Source organism: Aulonocara sp. 'chitande type north' Nkhata Bay, linkage group LG2 (genome assembly GCF_057382095.1).
Source record: "Aulonocara sp. 'chitande type north' Nkhata Bay isolate Kocher_YH1m ecotype deep benthic linkage group LG2, A_spYH_male_GT1.1, whole genome shotgun sequence".
Classification (NCBI taxonomy): Eukaryota; Metazoa; Chordata; class Actinopteri; order Cichliformes; family Cichlidae; genus Aulonocara; species Aulonocara sp. 'chitande type north' Nkhata Bay.
Genome location: NC_141345.1, coordinates 25,505,192 through 25,522,448, shown reverse-complemented (window position 1 = coordinate 25,522,448; position 17,257 = coordinate 25,505,192). Strand labels below are relative to the sequence as shown.

The window sequence follows — 17,257 nt, the reverse complement described above, 5'->3', positions numbered from 1 at the left end:
TATGTTTGGATTGTAGGTGATGCTATAGGAGACTCTTAAGGTGTATAATTATTTAAAACCTGCATCAGGTGTGGCATTAGGTACAGTTACTGAATACATTTCGATATCCTGTGTTTTATACATAAACACAAAGCTGAGAACAAAAGCAAAGTTGAAAACCAACTCAAAGACACTTTAAAGTGATCACCTCAGTGATTCGTCTGTAAAAACATGAACGGGGTTAGCTGGTGAACCAGTGCTTCAAACACACATCCGCATCACTGCAGCCGCCGCACCAATCCGTCTGTTGATCTCTGGCTCCCTTTTCCCATCACTTGCGAACAAGACCCCGAGACCATGGAAAAAGACTTTCGGACTGCCTCGAAGAGATTCTGGCAAACCGTCAGGCGTCTCAGGAGTGGAAAGCGGTGCTCTACCTGCACTGTGTATAGTGCTGGCGGAGCGCTGCTGACTTCAACTGAGAAAATTGTCAGGCGGTGGAAGGAATACTTCGAGGACCTCCTTAATCCCACTGACACGTCTTCTAAGGAGGAAGCAGAGTCTGGGGATGAGGGGAATGACCCGCCAATTTCCGGAGGCAAGGTCACTGAGGCAGTTAAACAACTCCTTGGTGGCAGAGCCCCTGGTGTTGATGAGGTCCGCCCCGAGTTCCTGAAGGCTCTGGACGTTGTAGGGCTGTCCTGGTTGACATACCTCTACAATGTTGCGTGGAGATCAGGGGCAGTACCTGTGGACTGGCAGACCGGGGTGGTGGTCCCCATCTTTAAGAAGGGGGACCGGAGGGTGTGTTCCAACTACAGGGGGATCATACTCCTCAGCCTCCCTGGGAAAGTCTATGCCAGGGTGCTGGAAAGGAGAGTTCGTCCGCTAGTCGAACCTCGGATACAGGAGGAACAATACGGTTTTCGTCCTGGTCGCGGAACACTGGACCAGCTCTTTATCCTCTCAAGGATACTTGAGGGTGCGTGGGAGTTTGCCCAACCAGTCTGTGTCCAGTGTGTTTTGTGGACTTGGAGAAGGCATTCGACCGTGTCCCTCGGGGTGTCCTGTGGGAGGTGCTGCGGGAGTATGGGGTGTCTGGCCCGTTGCTACGGGCCATTCGATCCCTATACAACCGTTGCAAGAGTTTGGTTCACGTTGCCGGCAATAAGTCGGACTCGTTCCCGGTGGGTGATGGGCTCTGCCAGGGCTGCCCTTTGTCACCGATTCTGTTCATAATTTTTATGGACAGGATTTCTAGGCGCAGCCAAGTGGCGGACGGTTTTCACTTCGGTGGCCTCAGAATCTCATCTTTGCTTTTCGCAGATGCTGTGGTTCTGTTGGCTTCATCGGGTGAGGGCCTCCAGCTCGCAGTGGAACAGTTCGCAGCCGAGTGTGAAGCAGCGGGAATGAGGATCAGCACCTCTAAATCTGAGGCCATGGTTCTCAGCCGGAAAAGGGTGGAGTACCCACTCCGGGTCCGGGATGAGTTCCTGCCCCAAGTGGAGGAGTTCAGTGTTTAAACCTTGAGTGATCCCCTATCAATTAGTGAATATTGTGTACAATACTGTGCATGGATAGTTAATGTCCAACATGCTATCTGACAAGACCTGTTTGGAATACATAAATGATTTGGATGAGTGAGTGACTACTTTCGGTAATATACACAATGTTGCAGAAAATAAACATTATCTCAAACATTTTTAGGCAGAAAAAAATTATACTTAAAAAAATTGAAAATGGTCAGACCTGAATACCATGAAAGGGTTCATTTCACTGCTCACACATGTATTCAATTTATATTCGACCACTAGATGTTGCTTTTGAAGACCCTTTTTTTTTGACAGTTTTTTTTCTTTTCTTGATAGCAAAATGGGGATCAAATATGATGTCACTTCCTTTCATCCTCTCAGCGTGTGAAAAGTGAAGTACCAGCTGACAGCAGCGTGTAGCACACACACTTCTGTTATTGAAGGAAAAGTTGCTGACTGGATCATAAGGGGCTGTACAGTGAGCAGACATGGAAGCTGTCATTGGACTGTTGTTTATGTTACTCGGTGTCTCTTATGGTGAGCTACTAAACTTTTTGTTCTTCTTCATTAATGCTTAATTTTATAATAAAAAAAGAGGTTTTGCTGCCACATGATCTAGCACCATCAATAAAATTAAGCTGAATTCACCAAAAGATTTGTTGAACTGCAGTTTATGAGTTTTATTTTAACACTTTAAATGATTTTTACTTCCTTTACTTATATTTCCTTAAAGATTAACGACACATTCTGAGATCATTTTAATGTGAAAATGCGTAAATATAGCTATGACATATAAACTCATTAAATAACATGTAACCTTATTTTCAGAGTCCTTCGGGGTTTACATTTTGACTAAATTAAATTCAGACACTGATTTTATCATCTGGGTTTGATTTTGACTTTGTTCATTTGTTCACTTTTTTTTGCAGGTGTGATCACTCATTGTGATGGCAGACAGGATGGAGCTCAGTGTTATGTAACTTTGGGAGGAACTGTGGACATCCAGTTGATCAATAGCACCTCTGAAATACCTAGATACCAGTTGTTAAAGGATTCATTAAAAATACTAGCAGGGAGAAATAATACAGTTATGTCTAATGCCATAGAGCATAGGTCTCTCATTTTTCCTAGTAATGGAACATTTAGGATCAATGACCTGAGTAGGAATGACATTGGTAAATATACCCTTTTAACCTTTGATTCAGATGGAAGAAAATCAGGCGAGCGGACTCTATATTTGTTTACTCAAGGTAATCTTTTTTTGGTTAATAAAGCTGCTACTTTATATAAATATAAGATTTTTTGGTAATCTTTATATCTATATATATATATATATATATAGCATTTTCTGCTTTCTCTGTTCTTTTTTAGAGACTATCAAAATGAATTTGAACAAAACAATAGCAAATACATTTTTATCTTACTTTATATTTAATTTTTTTTAACTATTTAACTAATATGGAGCTGAAAAATACAGCTATGAGAGGTGAACTTGTTAAATAATAAGTAAAAGAATAAATTGTTTACTTTTTTGTTTTCCTTTACAGGTGTGGAAACTTACTGTGATGGCAGACAGGATGGAGCTCAGTGTTATGGAGCTTTGGGAGGAACTGTGAACATCCAGCTGATGGACAGCACCTCAGAAATACCTAGATACCAGTTGTTAAAGGATTCATTAAAAATACTAGATGTGAGAGGGGATAAGGTTATTTCTAATACCATTGCACATAGATATCTCATTTTTCCCAGCAATGGGACATTTAGGATCAATGGCCTGAGCAGGACTGACATTGGTAAATATACCCTTGAAACCTTTGATTCAGATGGCAGGACATCAGATGTTTGGACTCTACATTTGTTTATTCAAGGTAACATTTTCCCTGTTGGGAAGTGATGCTGCTACTTTACATACATTTGATAAGATTTGCAGCATTTTTGCACAACTATCCCCTGTTTCAGGAGTACTCAAACCTTTTCTTTGTGGGTTAAAATTTCCTCCATTTTCACTTCCTGCATTCATTTTCAATGAATAACTGCCACATGAGAACAGCTTCCGAAAGTCAGTTTTTTAGACCCTAAGAACAGCAAAAAAATTGAGGTTTTGCATAACAGTTAGATACATATTCTGTTTTTGATTGCCAGCAGGCCTGAGTAAACAAGAAACTACTACTAAAACAAAATGACAGTAGCCACAAAACCACTATTTCTGCTGATGGAATTCAGTCATTAATTTGTGCCCACCTGTGGGAACCATATGAAAATAATCATAAATAATCATGAAGCTTACAAATTTCTGTTCATTGTAAACATTTGCATATGCTACTGCAGTCTTTCTGGTAGTAACTTAACACTCAAAAGTTTGACAGTTTTGCTTTTTGTCTAATTTTTTATTTGCAGGTGTGGAAACTTACTGTGATGGCAGACAGGATGGAGCTCAGTGTTATGGAGCTTTGGGAGGAACCGTGGACATCCAGCTAGTGAACAGCACATCTGAAATACCTAGATACTACTTGTTAAAGGATTCATTAAAGATACTAGATGTGAGAGGGAATAAGGCTATTTATAATACCATAGCACACAAATCTCTAATCTTACCCAGTAATGGAACATTTAGAATCAGTGATCTAAGCAGGACAGACAGTGGTAATTATAGCCTTATAACCTTTGATTCAGAGGGTAGATCATCAGGCGAGCAGACTTTACAGTTGCTTATTCAAGGTAATTCCTTTTCTTCTCAATAAAGCTATTAATAGATATAAATTTAACAATGTTTTGCTGATCTATACAATAAATATAAAAAATGTTCAGATGCATGTATTTTATGCTTTCCCTGTTCTTCATTTGAGACTGTAAAGAATTTTCACAATTCTAGTTTTTAAATCTAAACTCATCTGTGTGTGTTTCTCTCAGCTCCTGTGTCCTCTGTCCTGCTGGTCTCTCAGTGTCTGTCCCAGGGACAGATGAGGGTGTCCTGCTCCTCTGAGGGAGGGGACAGTCCTCAGTACAGCTGGACTCTGGATGGACGCACACTGACAGATGCTGAGCTCCTTCCTGGAAACAATGAGACTAACATCATCACTTTGAAACATTACATCTCAGGACATCTGGTCTGCTCAGTCAAGAACAATGTCAATAGTGTCTCCAAAGAACAGGAGATATCTACCTGTGTTGAGTGAGAACATTGTAAGCAGTATCCAATAATGAATCAGCAATTCAGTCAGTGTAGTTTCACAGCAATCCAGGTCATGTTAGTCTTGAGAGCTAGAGATACTTGTACTTCACTCTGCCACACAAGGTGCCCAAGTGCTACAGCCTGTATTAACAATAAGTAAAAGGACTGTTCTGCTCCAAAACTGTTGCTAATTTTGACCTCACGTGTGAGACGACTCATAGACATTGTGAGATATTGCTTGTGCCTTGTGCAGAGTGTCCTACCTCAGCAGAAGGTGATATTATCATTATTCATGCCAGTATTTATAACTTTACTAATTATAGAATTATCTGTTTGTGTCTCAGAAAATCACACACAAATTATCACATACATTCACTTCTATCTGCAAAAAATTCTAATTAAGGCTGGCAAGAAACAGAGACACGATGCTGTTCATTTTGTCTGTATGAATTTATTAAAGACAGTTAATTGAACTCCTGGATTACTTCAGTCTTTCTGACAGTAGATTTAGGCCAGACTTGTATACCACCAGCATTTCAACATATCTTTCACATGTAGCATTTCTCACACCTGGGACTTTATATGCGTCAATTAGCCACAGAAAACATTTGGAAGCACTGCTGCTTCTTTAAAGATCAAAATACCTCTTAACTAAATTTTCTGAGCACATTCCTACTAGACCTCACATCATTGGAAGGAAATCTTTGGGCAATACCTACTTTTGAGTGTACTCAAACTTTTTGGTTTCAGTTTGAATCAACACACTATTTTGATTCCTCCATCAGAAGATTGTGGCTGTGGATAATACATGGATGTTCAACATCCTCTGCACCACATGTAGCTAAACACTTTCTCCGATAAATGTTTCAGCTACATTGACACCAAAAATCTTTACCATCTCATACCACACCTATATTCATTTTAGAATTTTATTGTGTTGTATTAGGTTTTAATCTTTTTATTTTTGTATTTTCTATAGCAAGTTTAACAGGTTGTTATGTGATAACATATAGCAACAATTCTTTTTCATATGGAAATTTTTTTTTAAAAGCATTTCCACATGAAACAGGAATTTGTGTTTTACTGCAGTCAGTCTGAATTACTGAACTGAGATGATGATGGTAAATCATCCTGAATGTTTCTGTGTCATTTGTGTCAAATCATTATATTCCATTTTTGTCCAGTGGAAATACCCAACAATCTACCTGGGAACCCACTGAAGATGTGCTTTTCACTACTTAGACATACTTGCACAAACACTCACACATAAACAGAGTTAAAGAAAAAATAATTTGCTTGGTGTTTTCAGATGCAAATTGCCCTTATTTACTTTTCTGAACAGAAATTGAATGTTATGCTTGTTCAGTATCTGACTTCTCAGGGAAACTGGCTCAAATATGGATATAAAAATGTAACATCAGTTTGTTATTTGCCAAATAAGGCAAAGAAGACTTTTTTTTCCCATGTCCCAACCCATTAGTCAAGGGAATAAAAAAACATGGAGACAAGTAGACAAAACACAGGGAGATCAAACAAACAGAAGATATAACACAGATGAGACAAAGACAGACTGGACATGAGAAAGAGATCAGATATAAAAAGAAACGAACTGAAAACCTGAAACATAAGCATGCAAAACTCAAAGTCCCTTAGAAACTAAACATACGTATCTCATATAGTTCCATTAATGAATAACGTTAAACAAACCTTAAACCCCGGGTCAAAGATCCAGGACCATACCAGGCATTTTCCAGGTGGGCCGATGCACTTGTGGGCTGATGGGTGAATAATTTTTTCTCTGCGTTGATGTAATTATACAGGCTACAGCTGTCATTAAGGGCTGCTGTGCATTATTTTCATGAGCAAATGCAATACCCAATCAAATATCCTAATGCAACCAGTCCCTTCCATGTGCATTCATGCACTATGCTGAACACAGTTTAGTGTGGTAGGAGTAGAGAGTAAAGATGGATAAAAAAAAAGCGAAAAAGTGGAGCTGAAAAGCTAAGAAACAAAGAGAAAAAAATAGAAATAAATGCATCAAAAGGTGTCAAATTAACCAACATGCTAGCTATCGTGGCTACAGCAGCTGCTGCACCATTAACAGCTGTGTCAGCAAACCTGTGCAGTCAGAGGAATCTGTTATTGCTAGCATGGGCAACTACAAGTACAATGAAAGACAGTTTGGCATCTCTCCATTGGCAGTATGTAGATTTTTACATTAAAATTGCTTTTATCTTTTATTTTAAAGTTACAGAGATATGTACAGTTGTATAAAAGTTATATATTCTGTAAGGTGCAATATAAGCAGCAATTTAATCATATATATATACAGGGAGTGCAGAATTATTAGGCAAGTTGTATTTTTGAGGAATGATTTTATTATTGAACAACAACCATGTTCTCAATGAACCCAAAAAACTCGTTAATATCAAAGCTGAATGTTTTTGGAAGTAGTTTTTCGTTTGTTTTTAGTTTTAGCTATTTTAGGGGGATATCTGTGTGTGCAGGTGACTATTACTGTGCATAATTATTAGGCAACTTAACAAAAACAAATATATACCCGTTTCAATTATTTATTTTTACCAGTGAAACCAATATAACATCTCCACATTCACAAATATACATTTCTGACATTCAAAAACAAAACAAAAACAAATCAGCGACCAATATAGCCACCTTTCTTTGCAAGGACACTCAAAAGCCTGCCATCCATGGATTCTGTCAGTGTTTTGATCTGTTCACCATCAACATTGCGTGCAGCAGCATCCACAGCCTCCCAGACACTGTTTCAGAGAGGTGTACTGTTTTCCCTCCTTGTAAATCTCACATTTGATGATGGACCACAGGTTCTCAATGGGGTTCAGATCAGGTGAACAAGGTGGCCATGTCATTAGTTTTTCTTCTTTTATACCCTTTCTTGCCAGCCACGCTGTGGAGTACTTGGACGCGTGTGATGGAGCATTGTCCTGCATGAAAATCATGTTTTTCTTGAAGGATGCAGACTTCTTCCTGTACCACTGCTTGAAGAAGGTGTCTTCCAGAAACTGGCAGTAGGACTGGGAGTTGAGCTTGACTCCATCCTCAACCCGAAAAGGCCCCACAAGCTCATCTTTGATGATACCAGCCCAAACCAGTGCTCCACCTCCACCTTGCTGGCGTCTGAGTCGGACTGGAGCTCTCTGCCCTTTACCAATCCATTTGGCCCATCAAGACTCAGTCTCATTTCATCAGTCCATAAAACCTTAGAAAAATCAGTCTTGAGATATTTCTTGGCCCAGTCTTGACGTTTCAGCTTGTGTGTCTTGTTCAGTGGTGGTCGTCTTTCAGCCTTTCTTACCTTGGCCATGTCTCTGAGTATTGCACACCTTGTGCTTTTGGGCACTCCAGTGATGTTGCAGCTCTGAAATATGGCCAAACTGGTGGCAAGTGGCATCTTGGCAGCTGCATGCTTGACTTTTCTCAGTTCATGGGCAGTTATTTTGCGCCTTGGTTTTTCCACACGCTTCTTGCGACCCTGTTGACTATTTTGAATGAAACGCTTGATTGTTCGATGATCACGCTTCAGAAGCTTTGCAATTTTGAGACTGCTGCATCCCTCTGCAAGATATCACACTATTTTTGATTTTTCTGAGCCTGTCAAGTCCTTCTTTTGACCCATTTTGCCAAAGGAAAGGACGTTGCCTAATAATTATGCACACCTGATATAGAGTGTTGATGTCATTAGACCACACCCCTTCTCATTACAGAGATGCACATCACCTAATATGCTTAATTGGTAGTAGGCTTTCGAGCCTATACAGCTTGGAGTAAGACAACATGCATGAAGAGGATGATGTGGACAAAATACTCATTTGCCTAATAATTCTGCACTCCCTGTAGAGGATATATATATATTAGGGGTGCAACAATACTCGTATTGGTATTCGATACAGTGCTTTCGGTTCGGTACGCATATGTACGCATATATCGAACAATACAAAATTTTTATTTTATTTTATTAACTTTTCTTCTGAAGATGCTGTCTGTGTTGAGAGCTCAGTGGATCTGTTTTCGACTTCTCCGCCTAGGCTGCACCGTTGAGCGCAGATCCACTGAGTGCAGCACAAGCTAGCGAGACAGAAGTTTAGCTCATTGCAACATGGCAACTGCCTCAACGCTACCCAAAATTGAACCTCCCCCACCCTCATTCAGATCTGGTGTTTGGAACTATTTTGGTTTTCATGTGAAGCAAGACCCTGATGGTAAGCGCGTCATGGACAAAAGTAAAACAGTATGTCGGATGTGCCACACAATACTCAATTACATTTGTGGGAACTAGTGCGTTAGCGCAGTTAGCTCATTAACGTGTTGACGCCGTCCAGCCCCACACGCGGGGCAATCCGCGGTAACTCGTTAACGGAGATTTGCGGCGTTATGGCGTTAATGTCATTTTAACGAGATTAACGCTGACAGCACTAGTGGGAACACAACGAATATGACTGCACGTTAACGCCGACATCATCCTAGTGCAAAGACAAGTGGAAGCAGACAAAAACAACAAGCACGCATGCAACAAGCTTTACCTGAGTCATTTAGACAGCCGTTAGCTTATGATTCTCCTTATGGGGACCTGATATGTTTAATATGCTGCTGAAAGTATACCCCAGAAGAAGCGTATAGTATAGCTTTTATTTTGCAAAGAGCCATTTCTCTGTAATAGACTCTATTTTCCAAAGATGAGTGATTTCTCGATCAGATAGATTTATTATTTTATCCCTTTGTTGTTTCAGCAACATTAAATTTAAAAACTGTACTTTTGAATTAATATATATATATATATATATTTACAATTTTAATAAATGACAAATTAAAAAGGCATGAACATTTTTTTGTATCAAAAAAATATTGAACCGTGACACCAAAGTATCGAACCGAACCGAACCGAACCGAACCGTGAATTTTGTGTATCGTTGCACCCCTAATATATACAGTATGTATGTATGTATGTATATATATATATATATATATGACTGGTCTGTTAGTTCAAAGTAGCCCTGTACCACTCGAACAGTTTCACTGCACCTCTCTCAGAGTGCTAGCTTCTATCTCTGCTCTGTGATGCAGGAAGTACCCATGCGTGGGTGTCTTTCTCACAGATGAGTTGTGCCTGGTTCCAGTTGAGCGCTCGTAAGTGGGTTACTGCCTCAGCCTGTGCTGATGTAGGCATTCATTAATTTGAAAGTGAATCATGTTTATCCTTATTTCCTTGATGGTAATTCTTCTTCTGTTAATGTTTAACCATCACTCCAGCCATTTACTGACGTAAGTAAGAAATTAAATGTTTTTATTTTTTTAATAAAGTACAAAATATTCAACCTATTTTTCAATTAAAAATTAAAAGTGATTACAAAATTGTAATGTTTGCTTTAACATGTCTGCAATTTTTAATTTAATTACATTTACAATAAAGATTCAAGGCATATTACAGATGCATACATTTAGAATACCTAAATTAATCTTCTTTACACAAATACTGTAGGCAATTTTGAATACTTGTGAGTCGTGCATCTACATTTTCATATTGAATTCAGCCTGCTTTGATAGATATGAGGATTCAATGTTTTAATATTTTCTGGAAAACATTACTTCATAGTTCCATTTTGTGCCAATGATTTGCAGCATTTTAACAAGCTGGTTTTTCCTTGGTTATTTACATTTTATTTGTTCTATACTGTTTATCTCCTTTCCTTTCAGAAAGAAAACTCATCCAAACATACAAACATAAAAAGGCATCCCTCCTGCACACCTTGTAAAGAGTGCTCTTTACAGGGTGTGCAGTACAGCAGTACAGCTCTCCCCACAGGAAGTTCTGAACTATTTGTGAATTAACTTGTCACCGCACATGTTGCCTGTTCTTTCTCAAAAGGATATGTCAAGAATACGTGACATATACTTTTTTATACTTGCATTGATATGCTGTGAAAGTGTCACCCTACAGTGTTGTCTAGAGACTCAGTTTTGCTGATGCAATTAGAGCAGCGATAGAAAAGTAAGATATGTATGTTAAGGTATGCTGAAAAAATACTGTCAACAGTATATACGTTATACTGATTTATACCCAGCTTTGTTCATCATTGTCTACAGTAATTTTTAAAGATTAAAATCACAACGTGGCTTAATGAAGAGTATGGAGCAGTTTCTTATCATTGTGCTTGTGGCAGGGGGAATTCATGGTAAGATCATCTTCATAAAGAAGCCAAGTATTAGTATTTGTAGTGTGAATAATTTCAGCTCATGTTCATGTGAATGCATCTTTCCCAGCTCACGTTTCAGTTGATGAGACTACATGTGACCTCAGGACGAACACATGCCCATGCTCTCCTCTTCTTAAAGGAACTGTGTATATCCAAGTGATGACTGATGCTAGTGGCCGTGAAATGAAGTGTTTGAAGGTGCTTCCCATGGTGAACATAACTGTGTTCAATATAAAGAAAGAAAAAATAACAACAGACAAGGAATTGAACAACAGACTACAGTTTATAATCAAGAACGGGACACTCAAGATCACAAACCTGAGGAGGAATGATTCAGGTCAATACAGCATTGAGGTCTTTAATTCAAATGGAGTCCAAGAGAAAAACATTCATTTCACGCTGGATGTTAAAGGCAAGTTATATAACTTATTCTTTATTGTATATTTTTGAAATTATTATAAAGTTAATCAGAAATATAGCCATCTTGTTGGAGTAAAACAGAAAAACACAGTACACAACCCCTGTGCAACAAAGGGTAGAAGATGAAAACAAAACAACAACAAAAAAAACTACACAGATAGATATAAATGTTTCATGTTGCTTAATTTTTCCAAATTCTTGAAGACAACAAATGGGATATTTCTTGATTTAGAATTTGTCTATCTATGGGCATTTCCAGTTCTTTTCACCACACATGGGCTGGGATCCATATTCATTATTTAATCTTTAACTTTAAAGTTTAAAGGGACACTGAAATTTTAAACGTTGTCACTGATTAGTGTTAGCTGCACTAAATGAGTACTTTAGGCAGTGAAGAAGAAGTATTATAGTAGAAAATTTGCCAGTAATGAAGGCAATCATTTCCATTTGTTGTCTGAATAATTTCAGCTCATGTTCTATTAAATGTGTTTTTCCAGCTCTCGTTCCAATTGATGAGACTACATGTGACCTCAGGACGAACACATGCCCATGCTCTCCTCTTCTTAAAGGAACTGTGTATATCCAAGTGATGACTGATGCTAGTGGCAGTGAACTGAAGTGTTTGAAGGTGCTTCCCAAGGGGAACATAACTGTGTTCAATATAAAGAAAGAAAAAATAACAACAGACAAGGAATTTAACAACAGACTAACATTTATAATCAAGAACGGGACACTCAAGATCACAAACCTGAGGAGGAATGATTCAGGTCAATACAGCATTGAGGTCTTTAATTCAGATGGCGTTCAAGAGAAAAATATTCATTTCACCCTGGATGTTAAAGACAATGGAAAAGTTGAAGGCAAGTTATTGTAACTTATTCTTTATTGTATATTTTTTTAAGCTATTGTAAAGTTAAAGTTAATTGTTCATGATTTCTTGTTTGTTATTGTTACTATCGCCAAGCCTCTGCACTTGGGTCCTCTCGTAAATGCTTGATTGCATAGTGTACACTTTAGCAAACAGTAAACAGAAAACCGCAATTTCTGTTTTTGTTAAACATGTGCAAATGCTAAATGAAAAGAAAAACTGTAGTTCTTGTAGGTACTAAACACTCAAAATTGTGTCAATTTTTCTTCCGTTTACTTTGCATTGGCAGGTATGGGAACTTACTGTGATGGCAGCCAGGATGAAACTAAGTGCTATGGAGCTTTGGGAGGAACTGTGGACATCCATCTGGGCAGCATTTCGGAAATACTTGAATACCAATTGTTGAAGGATTCATTAAACATATTTAATGTGAAAAAGAATATGATCAGTTTTAAAACCACAGAACATAGGTATCTTTTCCTCAGTAATGGGACATTTAGGATCAATAACTTGAGCAGGAGTGACAGTGATAATTATACTCTTCAAGCCTTTGATTCAGATGGAAGAAGATCAGACGAGCGTATTTTACAGTTGTTTATTCAAGGTATTTTTTCTGTTCTGTTGGCAAACTAAATAATATATCACAAAATATCAAATACATGTATTTTGTTCTTTCCTTGTTTCTTTTTAGAGACTATAGAAAATGACAGAGATTCTAATTTAAAATCTAAACTCATCTGTGTGTGTTTCTCTCAGCTCCTGTGTCCTCTGTCCTGCTGGTCTCTGAGTGTCTGTCCCAGGGAGAGAGGAGGGTGTCCTGCTCCTCTGAGGGAGGGGACAGTCCTCAGTACAGCTGGACTCTAAATGGACGCACACTGACAGATGCTGAGCTCCTTTCTGGAAATAATGAGAGTAACATCATCACTTTGAAACAGCACGTCTCAGGACATCTGGTCTGCTCAGTCAAGAACAACGTCAGTAATGTCTCCAAAGAAGAGAGGATATCTACCTGTGGTGAGTGAGGTCTTTGTAAATAATATCTAATACTGAATCAGCAATTCAGTCAGTGTAGGTTCCCAGTCATCCAGCTCATGGTAGTAGTCTCGAGAGCTTGAGAAAAGACAGAAACTGGTCTTTTTTAGATATTTGTACTGCTACTGTAGTGTGAATATGTCTCTGCTCTGACTTGCCCTTGGGAAGTTAGCAACCAAAATGGTCAATTTGTACACCTTTCATAAATCATTTATTTATGGGCTATAAGCTTCATTTTCATTGATTGCATATTAATCAGTTGGACAATAATAATCACTGATGGCACATTAATAATTAAAACTTTAATGCAATGAATTTATTGATGTAATTGTCTTTATTTTCTCCTTGTGTTTTGCCATAAAAACACATGTTGACTTGTTTTTTTTTAAATTTCATTTATTTTAGGAGCAGGAATTTTAACACTGATGGGTGGTGTTCTCTTAGCACTGATAATTTTCTTAGTTGTGGGTGTAGCAGTCATCTGTTCTCGGAGAAAGAAACAAAAAAAACAAACCTACAAAACAGGAAGGTAAAAAAAACTTTGTTCTTTTTATAATTACATATAAAAAAAATTCTGTTTGCTGTTTTTTAAATAAACAATTTTTATTCTTTGCCAAAAGTTTGTTGATACATCAAAAAAGCCAGAAGTGAGCAAAATTAAAAGTCTTTTTTTTTGTGCGCATTTTGGTCAGAATCAGTTAAACGATTTCACAATTTTCAGTCTACTGAAGAAATGATTGTAAACTTCTGTTTAGACCTCAAACGATTATTTTAATGACTCACTTATGTTACTTTATTCCTCTTGCTTCTCTGCCGAGGAAGAAGATGACCAGGAAATAAAGTTTACTGATGTCAGTCTCACACAACAGCAAGGAAAGCAAGTTGTCAAAGAGGGGAGATAGAGGTGGAGACAGAGTAATCCCAAGTCACCCACGTGATTTACCCAGGGTTGTGAGCTTTATGATGTTTTGGGGTTTTACTCATTTTTCAAATTAATTTTGTTCAATGGGGCTTTAGGTTCATTGTGGGTAATGGTGAGTTTGGTGTTCAAGCTCAATAATCTTCTGTTCACATTCTACCTTCTGTTTACCTTTGAATGTCATCTATAGATCTATATTTTTAGTTCATGGTTTCGTTTATAATGTTAGTTCATTTTCATTGGGAGCAACCAGGATGGACAAGAGTAGAAATTAGTATATTAGAGGCACAGCTCAGGTTGAGCAGTTTGGAGACAACATGGTTGTCATGTTGGACATGCAGAGAGCTGATATGATAGGAGAGGATACTGGGGATAGGAAGACGGACTGCTGGGATGGCCCCTAAAAGTACCAGATGGAAGAAGAGGTATTCCTGACCTGCCCAGACAGTTTATAATAAAACATCAGAGGGTAAACCTCATCTTCTGTTTCTGTCCTCTTATTTTAGTATCTCATTTTCTCCATATACTGTATTGTATATAAATGTAATCATGAACACAGGTTACAAACATTGTACAAACTGCTTTTATTAAAAAATGAATTCATTAAAATATGTGCTGCAGTCTGTGTTCATCCAGAGTTAAATGTAGTGACACAGTAGAATATAACAAAAATAAATAAAAGAATAAAAATGAGGCTTTTCATTTTAAAACCTGCATGTGTGCTTGTGGTTTGTGCAGTAGCAGTTACTATTGCTTCACTGTGCTTCCTTCTGTGCACAATGACGGTTTTACCTGACATATAACATCAACGAACAGAACTTCAGACAACACTTCAAAACTGAGCAAAACAACAAGCAATAATGTCTGTGAAGGTGTTTCAAGGTTTGATGAAATCTGTTATTTACATTTCTTAAATTAAAAACAATTGTGGCTTAATTACACACTTTTTTTGTAATTTTTGTGTACTTCAAAGTCCTTAAAAACCCCCTTTAACTTGTTAATTTAATTTAGCTGTAAATATCAAGTGTCGATGAAAAAGCATAATAAGTTGGACAATATTGCACATAATGTCATCTTTGTATATATCTATTTACTTACTGTATATAATGTTTTTCTTAGAGATGGCACGATACCACTTTTTTATGTCCGATACCGATACCGATATCATAAATTTGGATATCTGCCGATACCGATATGAATCCGATATAGTGTTTTTTAATCAACAAAACTGTTTTTTAAAATATCTTGCTGCATTTTGCAAGTCTGCAAGTTCATACTCAAGTTTAAAACAACAACTACACTAAAGCTATTCTGTTATACCTGTATACAAAAAAAATATTTCATAGTTCAGCAATACTGATCAATCTAATAAACTTAGACCTACACCATCCTCCCTATTCTGGTATTTTAAAGAGTACTTAGCGTAAATATTAAGCAACCTAACTAATAGGGTTCCAACTCCCAGCAACAACAAAAATAAATAAATAAAAAATAGGGAACCACCCTCACGCGCCACCTCATGATGCTTAATCGACGTAATCAACCTTAATTTGATGCAGTGTGAAAAAAAATGCACAGAAATCAATTATTTTTCAAGAAATATTAAATAGATTCAACATCTTTCTTCAACAAAATTGCAGACTGCACAGATGGTACCTTCCCAAAGGAAAAAGCACTATAGCTTACTAGGGTATATATATTAGACTTAATAGTCACTATATACAGTAATTGACTTCTATTCATTTTACATCAAATTAAAACTTTGTGTGTCAGATAATTATTTATTAAAAGCTAGACATTTTAAATGAGAATAAGAAAGAAAAGTATGTCTTTGTGCCCCCTTTTCCCTGTTAATGCCCTATCGGTCCCCCTGGCTAAACTTTGCTAGATCCGCCCCTGCACAGTTACGTCAGCTGTAGAAAAAGATCCTGGTGTAGAAAGTAATATTAAATAAATTCTAACAACAGCTTATCAAGCTTAAACGTGATGCTGTTGTTCAGCCGCTGGTTTCCTCTTTCTGGTGCAAAGTGGGCCAAAAACAAAGATGGACTCACGACAGAAAAGCCGATCAGCTGATCATTTAAGCAGTTTCACGATTGAAGTAGCAGCCGGAGAGCGAGAGGCAGTCGCTCGTTAAGCTTAACGCAGGAATGCTTTACAAACATTCAGAGATGGACTTACACACTTGCTTTACTTCTCTCGGGGATAACTTTGTCGGAGATGAAATGCCGGGTTGCTAGCGAAGCTCCAAATGCTATCCAGACCACAGGTCCCGCATGCCACAGCCACTCTATCACGTGATGCATATTGCTCCGACGTGCTAACGTTCTGAGGCGAGTTACGGCGTGTTGCAAGTTTTGTGAGGTGCTTTCGTGATATTTAATGGATCGGATTACATTTTTTATTTTTCTCCGATATCCGATCCAGTCATTTAGGTCAGTATCGGACCGATACCGATACGTAATATCGGATCGGTCCATCTCTAGTTTTTCTCTATATATTTTGCACAGTCGAGGAGCGTATCAGGTCACATTTCACTTCGTGTTATACTTGTATAACTATGTACGTGAAAAATCCTGAATTGAATCTTGAATAAAATTACAAAATTGGTTTAGGAGTTTTAGAGTTTTAGTATTACTAAATTAATGACTGCAGTCTGTCTTCTCAGTCTCTGCAGTTGTATTGTAGTCACATCCTGCCTGGTCTGAGTTCACACATTCTTATTTAGAAGCTGATCACTAAAACAGGAAACATGGTCAGAGGTTTTGCCTATTTGTGTCTTAGTAAAGTACAAGGTTTACTTAAAAGCTGCCTGCTCAGTCACAAGAGGCTGAATAGTGAAGAAACACAGAAACTGTGTTTGTGTAGGTGATACTATTAGTTGTCCTTTGTGGGGAACTGGGTTTAATTATTTGAAACCTGTAGCAACCGTGATATTAAAGACAGTCACTAAATAGATTGTAATGAACGTTATGTGTGAGTTCACTAGGGAAGATCTGTAGTCACTCATTTGCCTGCTTCTCTGTTCTCTACCTCACTGCCACTTTCCCACGCTGTCAGTCTCAATACCGTCATCTTTACTCTAGTCCAATCATCTTC

The 17,257-nt window shown here is 37.9% G+C and overlaps 2 protein-coding genes across 2 annotated transcripts; both read left to right on the top strand.

The window, feature by feature from the left end:
- The first annotated feature begins 1,884 nt into the window (after positions 1-1,884).
- LOC147337927 (pregnancy-specific glycoprotein 22-like) lies at positions 1,885-5,156 on the top strand. Its single transcript, XM_086312961.1, has 5 exons — positions 1,885-2,048; positions 2,441-2,761; positions 3,059-3,379; positions 3,909-4,229; positions 4,422-5,156. Exons 1-5 carry the CDS (start codon positions 2,000-2,002, stop codon positions 4,685-4,687), a joined length of 1,278 nt encoding a protein of 425 aa, XP_086169087.1. The 5' UTR covers positions 1,885-1,999; the 3' UTR covers positions 4,688-5,156.
- A 5,687-nt stretch (positions 5,157-10,843) lies between these two features.
- On the top strand, positions 10,844-13,772 carry LOC147337926 (uncharacterized). The gene is made up of 5 exons (XM_086312983.1): positions 10,844-10,898; positions 11,837-12,199; positions 12,497-12,811; positions 12,964-13,221; positions 13,645-13,772. The coding sequence occupies exons 1-5, from the start codon at positions 10,844-10,846 to the stop codon at positions 13,770-13,772; spliced, it is 1,119 nt and encodes a 372-aa protein (XP_086169109.1).
- Positions 13,773-17,257: the final 3,485 nt, after the last annotated feature.

Coding starts and splice junctions, on each gene's coding strand:
- LOC147337927 (XM_086312961.1), top strand. CDS start 2,000: ATGGAAGCTGTCATTGGACTGTTGTTTATGTTACTCGGTGTCTCTTAT. Junction 2,049..2,440: donor GTTACTCGGTGTCTCTTATG/GTGAGCTACTAA, acceptor TTTTTTTTGCAG/GTGTGATCACTCATTGTGAT. Junction 2,762..3,058: donor TCTATATTTGTTTACTCAAG/GTAATCTTTTTT, acceptor TTTCCTTTACAG/GTGTGGAAACTTACTGTGAT.
- LOC147337926 (XM_086312983.1), top strand. CDS start 10,844: ATGAAGAGTATGGAGCAGTTTCTTATCATTGTGCTTGTGGCAGGGGGA. Junction 10,899..11,836: donor TGTGGCAGGGGGAATTCATG/GTAAGATCATCT, acceptor GTGTTTTTCCAG/CTCTCGTTCCAATTGATGAG. Junction 12,812..12,963: donor TTTACAGTTGTTTATTCAAG/GTATTTTTTCTG, acceptor TGTTTCTCTCAG/CTCCTGTGTCCTCTGTCCTG.